The 13,172-nt window shown below is 50.3% G+C and overlaps 1 protein-coding gene across 5 annotated transcripts in view; it reads left to right on the top strand.

The window, feature by feature from the left end:
- The window catches only part of CEP164 (centrosomal protein 164), a 459,099-nt gene that overhangs the window by 124,477 nt on the left and 321,450 nt on the right, over nucleotides 1-13,172 (top strand). For 4 of the 5 annotated variants that reach the window (XM_086957031.1, XM_086957028.1, XM_086957030.1 and 1 more), the window contains exon 5: nucleotides 12,304-12,453. In XM_086957031.1, coding sequence (XP_086813157.1) covers nucleotides 12,304-12,453 — 150 coding nt within the window. Of the gene's footprint in view, nucleotides 1-301; nucleotides 2,426-12,303; nucleotides 12,454-13,172 lie in introns of all 5 variants that reach the window. The other variant, XM_086957026.1, reaches the window with a different exon arrangement.

Genomic DNA, 13,172 nt, shown 5'->3' with positions numbered 1-13,172 from the left:
TCATCTGGGAAATAGTCTCAAGGTGAGGAGTCAGTGGTTAGACCTAGTATCCAACAGAAAGATCATTACCAAAGCCAAGTAATTTTCTATTGATTAGGAGAGAGCCCAATGTTCCTAAGCGTTGTTTAGCCCCTAATATCCATTCTTATCCCTGCTAATTGGCTATCCTCACTATAAAGGGTTATAGTTAGAGATTTGTGGTGCAACTGAGCCAGTTTGTTTCTTTTCTAAGCATTATTGTTAATCTTGAAAAAAACTTGCTGTTGATGTTAATAGCTCAAAGTGTTCGTTATCTGTTTAGGAGTGGCAACCAGACCAGGGCCTTCTGCGATCACCAAGCAGCTTTCAAGGAACATCTCAGTTCATAACCTCCGAGTCCACTATTCTCAGTGTAGATCTTCAGAGACCAAATTTGTGCGAGAAACTCTTGAAAGAAAGTAAGAAGAATTGCCTTGACACGCCGACAGAGATGCGCAGCCCTCTAAGGCCGCTTGCCCCAGTCCCCCTAGGTAGGCTGCTGCCACTGCATCCCCATCAAAGCGGCCGTAATCCACATGTTTTGTCAGACATTGAAAAGATTTTGGGACACCCTTCTCCTATTAACATACAAGACCCCAACAGGCAACTAGGTCTAGACTTCTCTACAGAAACCGAAGATTTGTCAGAGCCTAAGTACACTGATTCTGAGGCAGAAAATGGGACAAGTGCTATGTTATCGAATGCACCAGTGAAGCATCTCTCTGCTAGCACTGAACTCCGAAGAACCCTTTCATCCGCTAACATCATAGATGAAGGGACCTTTTCTATGGACAATGTCAAAAAGGAAGGTGTGCTTTCTCTTCTTGGAGGCCCCTTCTCTGACATGGTTGACAAAAAGCTTATTTGTCCCTCTAACCTGTTGGGGAGTGCATTATTGGTAAAAAAGTTACCAGAGACTTTCTCATTGCAAATGGCAAGTGGCTCCAACTACTTGCCCCCGCGATTCAAACTGACACCATTGGAAGAATGCTCCCCAACTGAAAACATTTTTTATACCCAGGCATGTCAAAAGATGGCGATGGGGGCCAGTATTGAGGAAGAACTGGATTTGGGGGGAGACAGTGAGTGTCTCAATAAGACAGCAGAGCTTAGCATCTCCAGCCAAGCATTAGAGGGCACTAGGAAGCGGAAGCTGGAAGACCAGACTTTCAGCCTCCAGGCCCTGAAGGTATGCAAGAGCCGTGACCTTGAGGGCGAAGGGGAGGCTCATTGCACAGTGTGGGTAGAGCCAAAACAATCGACAGGACTGTGTGATGGCCAGCCTGACCTCATAAACGCCATGGAAAACCAGGAAGCTCCTCAACATCAGTATAAAGGCACCATTGCTAATCTCAGCAGACAAGGAGCACACTGCACACCTCAAGAGCTGTTGCAGCAGCCCGTACTCCCTGTTTGGGCCTGTGTTCTTTCTCCAGAGCATGTTGAAAATGATCAGTTAATAGGCACCGAAAATTCACACTTATTGGAGCCAGGTTGTCTGCAGAGAATTGTGAATAGTTTTGTTAATCCGACAGAAAATCCTGATCTGGGGCCATTGAAATCAAAAGATGTTGAGGCATATCAGTTTGCCACGCCCCGCACAAGTGTTGTTAACGTTCCCCAACTCTCACATAAAGGACGGCAGCCTCCAGGATCTAGTGAAATATGTGCAAGATCTCTCCTTCCTAAAGCAAAACGGGTTCATTCCAATATTGGCTACTTGCCCTTTCACCTGGCTGAGGGCAGCCTTTCTTCCCCAAAACCTGCAGAAGATAAGAACGCTTTTGATAGTGATCATGAAGGTGAAGGGCACAGCATGGAGAGTAGTCGATGTGACCACCTGCAATCTTGCGTTTTGGGTGAAGTGGACAACTTCTCCTGGGATCCGCAGAGCTGGTGTAGCCTGGAACACGAGGAAGATCTCTCCCCTAAGCCTGACTCCGCAGCCACCCACTCATTGGTGGAGGCCCAGCCCCAGCAGCCCCCAAACTCAGCTGAGGAAGGGTTGAGTAGCGAGGGCTACTCTGAGGACCAGAAGTACTACCAGCACATACTCAAGATGGTGAAGCTTTCGAGAGCGGTGGGGGGCGAGAGTAGGGTACTGCAGACTGAGGCTCGGGTGCAAGAGTCCCGCCTGCAGACCTCTACCCAGGAAGTAACCCATCCAGGCCATATGCTTGGGAAACCAAGCCCCCTCAGTCGTGAGCTAGAAGAAGCACAGAACTTCGATGGAGGCTTATCAACACTAGGAGAGTCGGAACAGGCAGAGCCCTCCGCTCCTCATCATGTCTCCCCAGAGCACCAAGAAGGATCTAGTCCCTGCAATCTACAGGGAGGAGAGGAGATTGAGAGTGACAGGAAGAGCGAGAAATGCAGGAGCAGCCTAGACCAAGCCATCAGCAGTAAGGTAGGCAGGAACTGAACTGGGAGGAGGCAGGGAGAGCAGGGAAGAGTGAGTGCAAGTGAGAGCTGAGAGTGCAGGAGCAAGGGTATGGATCATTCCTGTGTGTGGCGATGCACTGTAATAATGTGGCCTAAAATTGGTAAATCTTGTGGTGGTAAGTTTATTGTACGGTTAATAAAAACCTTAACAAACAGACATGCAAAATGTAAAAGCATTAAAGATGCAAAGTTAAAACGTCCACTAAGAGCAAGCAGGTCTAAGCTCGACATAAGATTGAGCTGACCCAATGATAAAACAGGATTTGCAGCGTATTTCATTACTAAAAATCAGTGTGCAAGATAGCAAATAGCAGATCTACAAAACCAGTAGTAAATCGTGTGCTTCCTCGGTTTCCACTTTTGCCTTTAGGTGCGAATATAACGAAAAGTACCGGTCTTACTTTCAGCTGTGCACCAAGAGTCCCTCCACCACTGGTCTAGTTTATGGGCTTCTCAGCTCGGGTCAAATAGTACCAAAATTAGAGTCGTTTTTAAGTACTTTGACATTCTGTGTGGGAGAAGGGTGGTTTATGATGCACAGGAATTGATATTCCGTTGTTTCAAAAACCTCCCGGGAAATAGCGTTTCGGTTTTCGCGCCCAGGTGCCTTGATCACAAAAGTCTATCATATTATCCACGATTTCATTTGCACAAAACATTCACTGGTGCCTAAGCGCCTCGACCGGAAGCAAGTTTAGTGAAGCGACAGCAGTGAAATAGGAGCAACTGGAGGGGTTTCTGTGGCCCTGTTACAGTGGCGGTAGGCGACCTCTTTACACGATTGGCCAACAGCTTTTGGTCGTTCGACAAAAGGGGAAAGCCTATTTAAAAAAATGCACATCTGGGCTCAAAATACGTGCTGTTTGCATATTTTAAGAAATAGTTGGGAAATAATGCAAGTCAAGTTCTTGCTTTGTAATTGTTGTGCCTAGGTCAGTGAGCAGCACAAAGGTTGAGGGTGATGAATGGCTATATGCCAGCTAGTGACACTGAGGAGCGGCGGATGTGTCATATCAAGCACCGACACAGAGACCAGGGGTAGGTGCAGGCCTGATCTCACGGATTGAGGGACATTCATACCTAATCTAAGGCAGTGAGTGACACAGTGCTCGGACAGGCGATGCATGCTTAATTTCAGGCGGTGACATTGATCACGGGAGGGCTGCATGCCTAATCTCATGGATCCGGGTAGGTGGATGCCTTATCTCTGGCAGTGATACAGATCAGGGAGCAATGCATTTCTAATCCCAGGCAGTGATTTAAGGGTGTAGGGGTGATGATGCATACCTAATCTAAAACAGTAAAACAGATCAGGGCGAGATGCATCTTTAATGCCAGGCAGTGACATTGATCAGGGTGTGATGCATCCCTAATCTCAGGGGGTGACATTGATCAGGTGTGATGCATCCCTAATTTCAGGCAGTGACATTGCGCAGGGGGTGCTGCATGTCTAATCTCCTGCAGTGACATTGATCAGGGTGTGCTGCATGGATAATCTGCTGCAGTGACATTGATCAGGGGTTGATACATTCTTACTCTAAGGCAGTGCCATTGATCAGGGTGTGCTGCATGTCTAATCTCAGGCGGTGACCTTGATCAGGGGGTGATTGACCCCTAATCTCTCTCAGGCAGTGACCTTGATCAGGGGGTAATGCACCCCTAATCTCAGGCAGTGACATTGATCAGGTGTTGATGCACTCCTAATCTCAGGAATGACATTGATCAGGTGTTGATGCACCCCTAATCTCAGGAGTGACATTGATCAGGGAGTGATGCACCCCTAATCTCCCTCAGAAGGTGACATTGATCAGGGGGTGCTGCATGGCTAATCCCAGGCAGTGAAATTGATCAGGCGGTGATTGACCCCTAATCTCAGGAGTGACCTTGATCAGGGGTTGATGCACCCCTAATCTCAGGCAGCAACATTGACCAGGGGGTGCTGCATGGCTAATCTCCGGCAGTGACATTCATCAGGGGTGATGCCTCCTTAATCTCAGGCAGTGAAATTTATCAGTGGGTGCTGCATGCCTAATCTCAGGCAGCGACATTGATCATGGGGTAATGCACCCCTAATCTCTCTCAGGCAGTGACCTTGGTCAGGGGGTAATGCACCCCTAATCTCTCTCAGGCAGTGACATTGATCAGGTGTTGATGCACCCCTAATCTCAAGAGTGACATTGATCAGGGGGTGATGCACCCCTAATCTAAAGAGTGACATTGATCACGTGTTGATGCACCCCTAATCTCAGGCAGTGACATTGACAGGGGGTGATGCACCCCTAATCTATCTCAGGGGGTGACATTGATCAGGGGGTGATGCATGTCTAATCCCAGGCAGTGAAATTGATCATGGGGTGATTTACCCCGAATGTCGGGCAGTGACATTGATCAGGGGTTGATGCACCCCTAATCTCAGGCAGTGACCTTGATCAGGGGGTGATTTACCCCTAATATCGGGCAGTGACATTGATCAGGGGGTAAAGAACCCCTAATCTCAGGCAGTGGCATTGACAGAGGGTGATGCACCCCTAATCTCTTTTAGGAGGTGACATTGATCAGGGAGTAATGCACCCCTAATCTCTCTCAGGCAGTGACATTGATCAGGGGGTGATGCACCCCTAATCGCAGGAGTGACATTGATCAGGGGCTGATGTACCCCTAATCTCAGGCTGTGACAATGATCAGGGGGTGATTCACCCCTAGTCTTGGGCAGTGACATTGATCCAGGGGTGATGCACCCCTAATCTCAGGCATTGACATTGATCTGGTGGTGATGCGTCCCTAATATCAGGCAGTGACATTGATCAGGGGTGATGCATGGCTAATCTCAGGCAGTGACATTGATCAGGGTGTGATGAACCCCTAATCTCAGGCTGTGACATTGATCAGGGGGTGATTCACCCCTAATCTCGGGCAGTGACATTGATCAGGGAGCAATGCACCCCTAATCTCAGGCAGTGACATTGATCAGGGAGCAATGCACCCCTAATCTCAGGCAGTGACATTGATCGCGTGTTGATGCACCCCTAATCTCAGGAGTGACATTGATCAAGGGGTGCTGCATGGCTAATCTCAGGCAGTAACTTTGATTAAGGGTGATGCACCCCTAATCTCAGGCAGTGACTTTGATCAGGGAGCAATGCACCCCTAATCTCAGGCAGTGACACTGATCAGGGGGTGATGCACCCCTAATCTCAGGCAGTGACATTGATCAGGGAGCGATGCACCCCTAATCTCAGGCAGTGACATTGACAGGGGGTGGTGCACCCCTAATCTCAGGCAGCAACATTGATTGGGGGGTGCTGCATGGCTAATCTCAGGCAGTTACATTGATCAGGGAGCAATGCACCTCTAATCTCAGGCAGTGACATTGATCAGGGGGTGATGCACCCCTAATCTCAGGCAGTGACATTGACAAGGGGTGATGCACCCCTAATCTCAGGCAGTGACATTGACAGGGGGTGGTGCACCCCTAATCTCAGGCAGTGACATTGACAAGGGGTGATGCACCCCTAATCTCTCTCAGGAGGTGACATTGATCAGGGGGTGATGCATGTCTAATCACAGGCAGTGAAATTGATCAAGGGGGTGATTCACCCCTAATCTGGGGCAGAGACATTGATCAGGGAGCGATGCACCCCTAATCTCAGGCAGTGACATTGATCAGGGGGTGATTCACCCCTAATCTGGGGGAGTGACATTGATCAGGGAGCGATGCACCCCTAATCTCAGGCAGTGACATTGATCAGGGGGTGATTTACCCCTAATGTCGGGCAGTGACATTGATCAGGGGGTAAAGAACCCCTAATCTCAGGCAGTGACATTGACAGGGGGTGATGCACCCCTAATCTCTCTCAGGCAGTGACATTGATCAGGGGGTGATGCACCCCTAATTGCAGGAGTGACATTGATCAGGGGCTGATGCACCCCTAATCTCAGGCTGTGACAATGATCAGGGGGTGGTGCACCCCTAATCTCAGGCAGCAACATTGATCAAGGGGTGCTGCATGGCTAATATCATGCAGTGACATTAATCAGTTGTGATGCATCCTTAATCTCAGGTGGTGACATTGATCTGGTGGTGATGCATCCCTAATCTCGGGCAGTGACATTGATCAAGGGGTGATGCACCCCTAATCACAGGCATTGACATTGATCAGGGAGCGATGCGCCCCTAATCTCACGCAGTGACATTGACAGGGGGTGGTGCATGGCTAATCTCAGGTGGTGACATTGATCTGGTGGTGATGCGTCCCTCATATCAGGCAGTGACATTGATCAGGGGTGATGCATGGCTAATCTCAGGCAGTGACATTGATCAGGGGGTGATGCATTCCGAATATCAGGGGGTGACATTGATCAGGGGGTGATTCACCCCTAATCTCGGACTGTGACATTGATCGGGGGTGATTCACCCCTAATCTCAGGCAGTGACATTGATCAGGGAGTAATGCACCCCTAGTCTCTCTCAGGCAGTGACATTGATCACGTGTTGATGCACCCCTAATCTCAGGAGTGACATTGATCAGGGGGTGCTGCATGGCTAATCTCAGGCAGTGACATTGATCAGGGGGTGCTGCACCCCTAATCTCAGGAGTGACATTGATCAGGGGGGGCTGCATGGCTAATCTCAGGCAGTGACTTTGATTAGGGGGTGATGCACCCCTAATCTCAGGCAGTGACATTGATCAGGGGGTGCTGCATGTCTAATCTCAGGCTGTGACAATGATCAGGGGGTGATGCACCCCTAATCTCAGGCAATGACATTGACATGGGGTGATGTACCCCTAATCTCAGGCAGTGACATTGACAAGGGGTGAAGCATCCCTAATCTCAGGCAGTGACATTGACAGGAGGTGATGCACCTCTAATCTCTCTCAGGAGGTGACATTGATCAGGGGGTGATGCATGTCTAATCACAGGCAGTGACATTGACAGGGGGTGGTGCACCCCTAATCTCGGGCAGCAACATTTCTCGTGGGGTACTGCATGGCTAATCTCAGGGAGTGACATTGATCAGGGAGCAATGCACCCCTAATCTCAGGCAGTGACATTGACAGGGGGTGGTGCACCCCTAATCTCAGGCAACAACATTGATCAGGGGGTGCTGCATGGCTAATCTCAGGTGGTGACATTGATCTGGTGGTGATGCGTCCCTAATTTTAGGCAGTGACATTGATCAGGGGGTGCTGCATGGCTAATCTCAGGCAGTGACATTGATCAGTTGTGATGCATCCTTAATCTCAGGTGGTGACATTGATCTGGTGGTGATGCATCCCTAATTTCAGGCAGTGACATTGACAGGGGGTGATGCCCCCGTAATATCTCTCAGGCAGTGCCATTGATCAGGGGGTGATGTATGTCTAATCCCATGCAGTGACATTGATCAGGGGGTAATGCACCCCTAGTCTCTCTCAGGCAGCGACATTGATCACGTGTTGATGCACCCCTAATCTCAGGAGTGACATTGACAAGGGGTGATGCACCCCTAATCTCAGGCAGTGACATTGACCGGGGGTAATGCACCCCTAATCTTTCTCAGGAGGTGACATTGATCAGGGAGTGATGCATGTCTAATCACAGGCAGTGAAATTGATCAAGGGGTGATTCACCCCTAATCTCAGGCAGTGACTTTGATCAGGGAGTGATGCACCCCTAATTTTAGGCAGTGACATTGATCAGGGAGCAATGCACCCCTAATTTCAGGCAGTGACATTGACAGGGGTGATGCACCCCTAATCTTAGGCAGTGACATTGATCGGGGGTGCTGCATGTCTAATCACAGGCAGTGAAATTGATCAAGGGGTGATTCACCCCTAATCTGGGGCAGTGACCTTGATCAGGGAGCGATGCACCCCTAATCTTAGGCAGTGACATTGATCAAGGGGTGATCCACCCCTAACTGGGGCAGTGACATTGATCAGGGAGCGATGCACCCCTAATCTCAGGCAGTGACATTGATCAGGGGGTGATGCACCCCTAATCTCAGGCAGTGAAATTGATCAGGGGGTGCTGCATGGCTAATCTCAGGGTGTGACACTTCGGTTGGGAGTGATGCATGTCTAATCTCAGGCAGTGATATTGATTAGCGGGTGATGCACCCCTAATATTAGGCAGTGACATTGATCAGGGGGCGATGCACCCCTAATATTAGGCAGTGACATTGATCAGGGGGTGATGCACCCCTAATGTCAGATAGTGACATTGATCAGGGGGTGCTGCATGGCTAATCTTAGGCAGTGACATTGATCAGGGGTGATGCACCCCTAATGTCAGACAGTGACCTTGATCGAGGGTGCTGCATGTCTAATCTCAGGAGTGACATTGATCAAGGGGTGATTCACCCCTAATCTGGGGCAGTGACTTTGATCAGGGAGCGATGCACCCCTAATCTCAGGCAGTGACATTGATCAAGGGGTGTTGCACCCCTAATCTCAGGCAGTGAAATTGATCAGGGGGTGATGCACCCCTAATGTCAGACAGTGACATTGATCGGGGGTGCTGCATGTCTAATCCCAGGCAGTGAAATTGATCAAGGGGTGATTCACCCCTAATCTGGGGCAGTGACATTGATCAGGGGGTGATTCACCCCTAATCTGGGGCAGTGACATTGATCAGGGAGCGATGCACCCCTAATCTCAGGCAGTGACCTTGATCAGGGGGTGATGCACCCCTAATCTTAGGCAGTGACATTGATTAGGGAGCAATGCACCCCTAATCTCAGGCAGCGACATTGATCAGGGAGTGCTGCATGGCTAATCTTAGGCAGCAACATTGATCAGGGAGTGCTGCATGGCTAATCTTAGGCAGTGACATTGATCAGGGGTTGATGCATGTCTAATCTCAGGCAGTGATATTGATTAGCGGGTGATGCACCCCTAATCTTAGGCAGTGACATTGATCAGGGGGTGATGCACCCCTAATCTTAGGCAGTGACATTGATCAGGGGGTGATGCACCCCTAATGTCAGACAGTGACTTTAATCAGGGGGTGCTGCATGGCTAATCTTAGGCAGTGACATTGATCAGGGGGTGATGCACCCCTAATGTCAGACAGTGACATTGATCGGGGGTGCTGCATGTCTAATCACAGGCAGTGAAATTGATCAAGGGGTGATTCACCCCTAATCTGGGGCAGTGACATTGATCAGGGAGCGATGCACCCCTAATCTCAGGCAGTGACATTGATCAGGGGGTGTTGCACCCCTAATCTCAGGCAGTGACATTGATCAGGGGGTGATGCACCCCTAATGTCAGACAGTGACATTGATCAGGGGGTGCTGCATGACTAATCTTAGGCAGTGACATTGATCAGGGGGTGATGCACCCCTAATGTCAGACAGTGACATTGATCGGGGGTGCTGCATGTCTAATCACAGGCAGTGAAATTGATCAAGGGGTGATTCACCCCTAATCTGGGGCAGTGACATTGATCAGGGAGCGATGCACCCCTAATCTCAGGCAGTGACATTGATCAGTGGGTGATGCACCCCTAATTTTAGGCAGTGACATTGAGCAGGGAGCAATGCACCCCTAATCTCAGGCAGTGACATTGATCAGGGGGTGATGCACCCCTAATCTTAGGCAGTGACATTGAGCAGGGGGTGATGCACCCCTAATCTTAGGCAGTGACATTGATCAGGGGGTGATGCACCCCTAATCTCATGCAGTGACATTGATCAGGGGGTGATGCACCCCTAATCTCAGGCAGTGACATTGATCAAGGGGTGATGCATGTCTAATCTCAGGGTATGACACTTCGGTTGGGAGTGATGCATGTCTAATATCAGGCAGTGATATTGATCAGGGGGTGATGCACCCCTAATCTCAGGCAGTGACATTGATCAGGGGGTGCTGCATGGCTAATCTTAGGCAGTGACATTGATCAGGGGGTGATGCACCCCTAATGTCAGACAGTGACATTGATCGAGGGTGCTGCATGTCTAATCACAGGCAGTGAAATTGATCAAGGGGTGATTCACCCCTAATCTGGGGCAGTGACATTGATCAGGGAGCGATGCACCCCTAATCTCAGGCAGTGACATTGATCAGGGGGTGTTGCACCCCTAATCTCAGGCAGTGACATTGATCAGGGGGTGATGCACCCCTAATGTCAGACAGTGACATTGATCAGGGGGTGCTGCATGACTAATCTTAGGCAGTGACATTGATCAGGGGGTGATGCACCCCTAATGTCAGACAGTGACATTGATCGGGGGTGCTGCATGTCTAATCACAGGCAGTGAAATTGATCAAGGGGTGATTCACCCCTAATCTGGGGCAGTAACATTGATCAGGGAGCGATGCACCCCTAATCTCAGGCAGTGACATTGATCAGGGGGTGATGCACCCCTAATTTTAGGCAGTGACATTGAGCAGGGAGCAATGCACCCCTAATCTCAGGCAGTGACATTAATCAGGGGGTGATGCACCCCTAATCTTAGGCAGTGACATTGAGCAGGGGGTGATGCACCCCTAATCTTAGGCAGTGACATTGATCAGGGGGTGATGCACCCCTAATCTCATGCAGTGACATTGATCAGGGGGTGAAGCACCCCTAATCTCAGGCAGTGACATTGATCAAGGGGTGATGCATGTCTAATCTCAGGGTGTGACACTTCGGTTGGGAGTGATGCATGTCTAATATCAGGCAGTGATATTGATCAGGGGGTGATGCACCCCTAATGTCAGACAGTGACACATTGGTCGAGAGTGATGCACTCCTTACAATAGACATGGTACAAATATCAAAACAGGGCGGGCCTTTGCTCAAATTGCGTCATGGGCATAATACAATTTGACTTCTCTCCCTCATTTCACCGAAAACATTGCATGCTTTGGGACACCGGGGACAGACCTCGATGCTCCCCTCTATAGATGCTTTTGGCGTGGACCCAGGTCGCTCATGCCAAAGACCAGCCCTGGATAAATGGGTGAGTACGCCGAATGGTTAAAGGTCAGGAGGTGATACACGACGAGCGCCTAGAAGTGACAGGATGGTCCGGGGCAAATGCACCCCTAATCTCGAGCATGATGGGAGGAAATGAGCAGGATGGCGGGGTTAGCACACCTAAGTCAAGCGCCAGGAAGTGACAGGCCGGTGAGAGGGAGAGAACCAGTGCACTCCACTGGTGCCTGCTGTTGCAGTGAGCTAGAACGGATCACCCTTAGTTCTCAGGGGCGAGGGAGTTCAGACTGACCATAGGGTTAAATCGTAGGGTTGGCAAGCAGGAAGTGCACCCTTTTGTGGCTGTTTCTCTTGCATTGTGATAGTACTGCCAGCCTTAGCCCTCAGGGTTGAGAGGACTGGCAGCTCACAGCTCTCAGGGAGAACTGGGCATTTGGCTCTGAAAGGTGAGAGTAAAGAGCGGCTGGGAGGGCGTGGGAAGTTATTAGTCGGTACACCTCCTCGTGGTGTCCATTCTTGCAGTAGGATAAAGGATGTTTGTACCAGTCATGAAGGCTTCGCCGGTTCTCAGCAGCAGCTTTTATCCTCCGTGGCTAAAACGTCCGCTCTCAGCAGCGGGTGACAGGCAGCAGTAAATGGAGCTGTCACTCCCCGACGCTCAGCGCTGACGGCTTGATGCCCGGCTCCGTCACCGGCCCGAGCTACAAGTGCTCATCATTTTATGAGCCGAGTTAACACCGATCCCTCAGCTGCCGGAGAGGACGGCCCAGCTCATAGAAATGACTGTTACAGTGTTCGCTGTGTGTGCACCGTGCATGGCTGAGCGTGGATGCGGTTTTGTTATCCTGCCCGTGTGTCTTAATCGTGAAGTACTTATGTTCCGTCCAAGGTGCCGACCCGCCTCTGTAAGATGCTTATATTGTGCTTCTGCTTCAGTCCGCAGGGTCTCCCCTGGCCCCCCTGGGCAGCCTGGCACCCATCCGTGGCCTCGTGGATGCGCCCCCCAGTGGCATCCGTGGATCTCTGAGCAGCAGCAGCGTGGGCAGCTCCGGAGGGTTCGAGTCGCTCCTCGCTGGGGCACAAGGGGTAATGTTCACTGGTTTCTTGTAAATGTGTCTGGCTCCTGGCCTTATCTTGTGTCAGATCTGGTGCCACCGCAGACCCGGGGCTTCACTGTACTGCCCCCTGTGGCATGAAGGAGGTCTTACAAGCCTTCGGGTCTGCAAACTGGCTGTGTGGTTCCACTCTAAGCATGACCACAGCTTGAACTTGAACCTAGGGAACTAAAAGGTTGTGTGTGGAATACCTAAAATAATCGTATCCATCGCTAACAGCACCGGGCTGCATTCCAGTCCATCGTTTTTCACCCACTATGCCACTCCAGGCCGCAACCAGCTGTATGTAAATCATCCTTGGACCTACTCCATTAGGAACATACCAGCCCCCTCCAAAACCGAACCCAAGCAGCCCCAGACCGATTTCAGTCTAGTCAGTGAGATAAAGCGGGAGTCCTGTGGCGGACTCCGCGCAGGACCTATGTCTGGGCACGCCATCATACTTAGGGCGCGGCACTGAGGAAAGTATCAAGTGATGTGTGGAGAGCTTGAATTCACGTCAGCCAATGGCAGTCACTTGGGCTACGTTGCAGTGAGGTCGCATGTCTTGCGGAAAAAGATAATCATGACCATAAATCCCTTTTGTACATTGCCCACTGCAAATTGGCATTTCCATAGCAAGTGTTGGCCTTAACAGACTCAGTCATACTTGTATAATTCTCGTAAGGACACAGGGTCGAGCATGCCCCG

The sequence above is a fragment of the Lissotriton vulgaris genome, chromosome 2_1 (assembly GCF_964263255.1).
Source record: "Lissotriton vulgaris chromosome 2_1, aLisVul1.2, whole genome shotgun sequence".
Classification (NCBI taxonomy): domain Eukaryota; kingdom Metazoa; phylum Chordata; class Amphibia; order Caudata; family Salamandridae; genus Lissotriton; species Lissotriton vulgaris.
The sequence above is the reverse complement of the archived record's forward strand: the minus strand, read 5'-3'. Positions and strand labels throughout refer to the sequence as shown.